The sequence below is a fragment of the Cannabis sativa genome, chromosome 1 (assembly GCF_029168945.1).
Source record: "Cannabis sativa cultivar Pink pepper isolate KNU-18-1 chromosome 1, ASM2916894v1, whole genome shotgun sequence".
Taxonomy (NCBI): domain Eukaryota; kingdom Viridiplantae; phylum Streptophyta; class Magnoliopsida; order Rosales; family Cannabaceae; genus Cannabis; species Cannabis sativa.
In genome coordinates, this window is record NC_083601.1 from 65,604,689 (window position 1) to 65,611,177 (window position 6,489).

A 6,489-nucleotide genomic window follows, 5' to 3' on the forward strand; every position below is an offset into this window, starting at 1 on the left:
AAATCATATTAGATTGTAATGGATTTTATTTAGGGCATAAAATCCCAACACCTACATCTTCCATATCTCTTAGTCTTGACATAGATTTGGGCATGACTGCGAAAACAACCCTTGTAGAGTATTATAGAACAACCTTAACAAACCAACTCATTCATATGAGAAGGTAAAAAACTGTATCTTTGTAGTAATCCACTCAATGGTAAATGTGGCTGAGAAAAAATAAAGGCAGACATATCCGTACATTTGAATGTAGAGTAGGCCCGGTTTTAAGGGTAAGCAGGGTAGGCACGCGCTTAGGTCCCCCCAAAAAATAATTTATTTCATTTTTTTTAAAATGAAAATTCAATAATATTAATATAATATCATATAGTTTTGGTGTGATGGCAACGGGGTGGCATAACTGCAAGAACAACTCTTACAAAGTATTATAGAACAACCTCAACAAACCAACTCATTCATATATGAGAAGGTAAAAACTGCATCTTTGTAGTAATGCACTTCTTCAATGGTAAATGTGGCTGAGAAAAAGTTATTCAATGGCAAAGGCATTCATATCCGTATATTTGAATCGAGAGCAGGGCCAATTTTAAGGGTAGGTGGGGTAGGCACACACCTAGGGCCCCATGAAAAAATAAATCATTTCATTTTTGAATATAAAAGTTTAATAATACTAACATAATATCATAGTATAGCTTTGGTGTGGTGGCAATGGGTTGCTTGAGTTGCTAATTTTTGGTCGCGCTCACCTTGGTTCGATTCACAACAGCTACACTATTTTCTTTTTTTATTTTATTCTAATAGTAAAATTTAATAATCAATCCTTGTAGGTTCGATAACCTTTTTAGTATTAAAATTTTGCTATAACAATAATGTACGCTTGCAGTAAAAATTGTGTATCAAGTTTTTGAAAATGATGAAATCATTGTCAAAAATGGGCTCAAAGATCTCAGTACATCAAAAAATATCTTTTCAGCACAAACCTACACACTTGGAGAAAACACATCAAATCTATACAAAAGTAAATACTAATCCATCTAATAATTAACTAAGAATGAGTGTACAAATGTGCACTCATCATATTCTCTATAAAATTAAAAGAAGTAAACAAAAATCAAACCCTGACCTAAAGGTAAAAGAGTAAATACCTTGCCATTATTGGTCTCACACGCCTACACCATTAAAGGTGTGTATGAGATTGAACAATCCTATCCATTACAGTATCTCATGAGTTGATTACACACTATAATACCTAGATTGATTCATCCTTTAAGATCTAATAGTCCACTTTGTTCTTGAGTGTTGAGGCTGGCTTGGAAGATTGCGGTGTAAATTCTTCAATAATAGTTCTTGAATTGGATGATCGTTTATTGTACTAAAAGATAGTGAGGATACCCTAATAGGCTTCAAGAGGTATTATTTTTTTTCATTAGTTTAGATTTAATATATATATTATGTTGACATCCTTAAGCTTATGCTTCATATTCGATAAAGTTATACCCAAAATTTAGTTGGCACTTCAGAGGAGGACACGTGTCAATCTTGGAGAATATGAATCAACAAATATAATAATAATTATATTAAAGGATACTAAAATGGAATAACTCATTAAATGCGAAGATTGATAGTGCATATCTATAACTCGCTTAATAACATAAAGTATTGAGCGAGACAAGGATGTACAAACTATTGATTCATGCATTGACGAGAAACCATTTCACATCAAAAGATGCAATCGTAAGGATGACATCAGTAATACAAAGTGAGGCACCAACCTCGCTGCGTATAAAAAGGTGATGACAAGACATGTTGACTGTTAGAACACTTAGTGTATAATATACATTATACTAACTAGGCTTAACAGTTGGACGAATCTGAACAACGAATAGCGAGGCATCCACCTCGCTATAGGAAGGCATACTCATGATACCTTCATTAATCATCTCCAGACATCTTTCAATAAGATCCACTGCTCCGTCGAGTTAGCTCTCTCAGATAGAAGCTGACATTCAAATGATGTTGACTGTTGAAGTTCACCTTGTCACCAAGAACTGTGATTGTTAGATGGAGCGTTATGTCTTCAATAGTAGAAACGACAGGATTCAAATTATCAACCTCGAAAAGACATGGGAAAAGCTTCAGCTCGTTGTCAGGGTTATTGTTGCTATCCCAGCGAGATACACTTTGCAGTGTATCTAAATCCATGTCAGCACTGACCCAGTAAAAGCGGATAAATCACAGCTGTGTAATTTTCAAGTAATAACCGTATTTATTTTACGTGGGACGTAATCAAATCCCATATTTCAGGGAAACATTGTTGTGGATATGAATCTGATTGTAATTAACTGCCTCCCTATGTAACTATAAATAGGGCCAGAGTGTACTGAAAAATGGACAAAAAATCCTTAAGAGAAGAACCCTAGTTTGTATCAGAGAAATCTAATAAGATAGACTCGTGGACTACGCAAAATTTTAGCTACAAAACCACGTAAAAAACTTGGTGTGATCTTTGCATTATTTTTCTTACTTTTATTTTCTATTATTTCTGTGCTAATCCTATCACGAAAATAGGCTTATATCGTTAACGAAAATCTGTGTTAACAGATAAAAACTATTTTTATTAAATCAGCTTCCGCTTTTATAACTCTAATATGGACCATAAAAACCAACATGTGTGGCGTTGCTCTCCAATGGTTCATCTAGTTAGAACATTTATACTTTCAAGCATACCGAGAAGGCCTTTCAAAATAAGAAAAAAGAGTTGAATAAACTTGAAGAGTTTAATTTTGAAGCTGCTTGGAAGAACTTCTAAAGAGTGGAGAGAGAGAAATTGATGTTTTAGATTTTAAAGATAAAAAATATTGGGCCTCAAGGTCCAAATTGTCCATGCTTAAGGTTGGGGATCGCAATACCTCTTACTTTTATAATTCTGCTTCTGCTCGTAAAAAAAAGAACTCTATTGAGGGTATTTGGGATGGAAAGAGGTGTTGAACAAGATTTTATTAATTATTTTGATAATCTCTTCACTTCTGATTCTCTATCTCATAGTGACCTTCAAAGGGTCTTGATCTTGTTCATGTTAAAGTTTCCACTGCTATATTTGATTATCTCTTGCAACCTTTTGTGAAAGATGATGTGAAGCATGCTCTTTTTCAAATGAATCCTTATAAGAGTTCATGTATTAATGATTTTTATCAGAAATTTTAGGACTTGGTTGGGGTAGATGTGTTGCGGTCATGGGGTTCTTAATGGGTGAGGGGTCTTTGGCCTGTATTAAAATGGTACTACTATTTGCTTAATTCCTAAAGTTAATAAATCTTTATGGATTATGGATTATGAATTTTTGGCTCATTAGTTTGCGTAATGTGGTCTACAAAATTATTACTAAAATGATGACTAACCGACTGTGTGGTGTGTTGAGTGATTTAATTTTGAAAGAACAAAGTGCTTTTATCCTGGGTAGGCTCATCACTGATAATGCTAAGATTGGCTTTGAGTATCTAAACTTTACCAAACATCACAAGAAGGGGATGAAAGGTTTCTTGGCACTCAAAGCGGATATAGCTAAAGCCTATGATAGAGTAGAGTGGACTTTTCTTGTGGGAATCATGTGTCGGTTGGGCTTCCTCGAGCTATGGGTTTCCCTTGTGTTTCATTGTATTTCTTTTGTTCGCTACTATATTAATGTTAATGGTCAAAAATTGGGGGATATCACTTCTATAAGAGGTATTCGTCAAAGAGATCATTTGTCTCCTTTTTTGTTTCTTATTTGGGCGGAAGGGCTTTCATCAGTGTTTAAACATGAGAGTATAGTTGGGGGTATTCAAGGCTTACCTTGTGGGAGAAGAGTGTGTATTGTGCCTCACCTTTTATTTGTCGATGATAACTTCTTCTTTTAATTAGAAGTGTCTCGGGATATATATGTGCTCGTTTTTGTGAGATTATGGATTGGTATGAATCGACTTCTGAACAGTTTGTGAATTTATCTAAGTCTTCTTTTTGTTTCTCTCTTGGAATTAATAGGAGCTTGGAAGATGATTTGGCTACTTTGTTGGGTATCCAGAGAGTTTTGTGCTATGAGAATATTTAGGGCTTTCTTGTTTTATGGGTTGAAGTATATCCAACTTGTTTTAGTCTATTAGAGACAAGAATTGGAAAAAATTATTTGGTTGGAAATCAAAGAATTTTTTAGCTGTGGGTCGGGTGGTGCTCCTTAAATCATTTGTTCAGGCTATACAGACCTATGCTATGAACTTGTTTCTTCTTCTTGTGAAATTAATCGAAGAACTACATTATCTTTGCGCCCATTTCTGGTGGGGTGGGAATGATAATAATAGAAATGTGCATTGGTGTATTTGGGAGAGATTGTATTGGCATAAGTCTGATGGTGGTATGGGTTTTCGAGGTATTTTTGTGTTTAATAAAGCTTTATTGGATAAAAAAAGCTTGTCATCTTTATTCTGTTCTTGATTCATTGGTTGTCAAATTTAAAAGGGTTCTTACATTAGGACTAGCATTTTATGGAATCAAGATCCCCTATCCAAATATTTTATCCCATATTATGTCTAACCAATATAATGATGACACATCATTTAATTATTTTTGTAAACTTTACTCACTAAAACTAACGGAGCAATTCCATTAATTACAAAGTTTTCATTTTTTTAATAGTTTCCTTTTTTTTTTGACTGTTTTTGGCTGAACAGTAGTTTCTTTTTTTTTTTTGTCAAGATTAGTTTCTTTTTTTTTTTTGAAATCAAGAACCTTATTAAAATATTATTTTTTTTAATATAAATTTATTATACCTCATATTAACTTAGAATTTTTAAACTCATACTCTGAAGTCTTGCAAGTGCTGCTATAGAACTAGAAGAAAAATTAGAGGTATGCTCTTTCTTTTCAATAATTCTTATTAATGTTATGTCTCTATTATATTTAGATAAATAAAAAAATAATATATCATTATTATTTTGTAATTATTTTAATTATATTACGATACTAATTTTATTTTAAATAGATTATTTTAATAAGGTTCTAATAAGGTTCTAGATTTAAAAAAAAAAAAAAAAAAAAAAAAAAAAAAAACCGTAATCTTGACAAAAAAAGAGAAACTATTTTCAGCCAAAAATAGCCCAAAAAAAAAGGAAACTATTTAAAAAAATGAAAGCTTGTAGTTAATGGAATTGCTCCGTTAATTTTAGTTTTAGTGAGTAAAGTTTACAAAAATAAATTAAATGATGTGTTATCATCATATTGGTTAGACATAATATGGGACACAATATTTGGACAGGGGATCTTGATTCCATTTTATGGGGCCGAGTACTCTTTGTGGAAGGAGGGCGCGTTGGCTCATTGGTGATGGGAACAATGCTAACATTTGTTTTGAGGTGTGGATTCCTAAAAAATTTGCCTATTTGATTTACTCTCTTCATGGTCACTCGAATGTTATAGCAAGTGATTTTATGCTTGATAATGGGAATTGGAATTGTAGTCTCATTGATGAATTATTCTCTAGTGATGAAGCTCTTCAAATTTTGGCTATTCCATGGTCTCTTCATCGTTAGGATAGTTTGATTTGGCACTATAATTCTTCGGGTGACTATACCATCAGGAGTGGCAATTAGAATGCTATTAGATTGCTGGATAAGGATCAATGTGATTCTTCTCAAGGTCCGACGTCCTCGTGGTGGAATTACTTATGAAGTCTCTCCTAAAGTTAAGGTTTTATTGGATTGGTTCCCTACCAATCATAATTTTTCTTCTTCATAAAAGTGCCTACAAGTTCTTTATGTCCTTTGTGTGGTGAGAATGAAACATCTTTTCATGCTTTTTATGGGAGTTCTAGCTAGCTTGAACTCAATCACGAAGTTTGTGGATTTTGTGATCCCTTCTTCATCTTTGCCCATGAATATCTTTATTTTTTTCTTAGAGAACATGAGGTGGTCTTGGCAAAAGACAAAATGAGAAAACTCCTTGTTTTTTCTGTGGGGCATTTGGTTTCGACAGAACCATTAACTTCTTGATCTTGGTAAAGTTCATAGCAAGAATAAACTTTGGCTTTACTTTGAAAGACAAAACAATAAATACAATAATGGTGTATAAATTAGTAAAAGTTTTGGGTAAATTCCTACCAACTCATGCCAGGACTGGAGTTTAGATACATTACACCAAAAAAAAAAAAAACATCTAAAGTGCATAAGCATTATTACAACTCCTTTAATTTTTTTTGAACATTGATTATAAAAACACGTGGGCGGCTGCTATAGAGTATATATAAATATAAAGAGTATTGCTGTTGAATATTGGTGGTGCCGAATATTAGTGGTGCCTAGTACTTATTATAGGTGATGTCTTATGATTGGTAAGTAATTTTACTTAAAATTTATTTTCTTAAGTTATAAGACTCGATATTTAATTACACCAATAACAATATAACACCGAAAAAAAGTACTAAATTCGTTTGTGGTATCAAACTTATTTTATAGTCATAGT

The 6,489-nt window shown here is 32.9% G+C and overlaps 1 protein-coding gene across 1 annotated transcript; it reads left to right on the forward strand.

The window, feature by feature from the left end:
• The first annotated feature begins 3,386 nt into the window (after positions 1-3,386).
• LOC133035570 (uncharacterized) lies at positions 3,387-5,561 on the forward strand. Its single transcript, XM_061111471.1, has 4 exons — positions 3,387-3,845; positions 4,132-4,402; positions 5,288-5,384; positions 5,489-5,561. Exons 1-4 carry the CDS (start codon positions 3,387-3,389, stop codon positions 5,559-5,561), a joined length of 900 nt encoding a protein of 299 aa, XP_060967454.1.
• Positions 5,562-6,489: the final 928 nt, after the last annotated feature.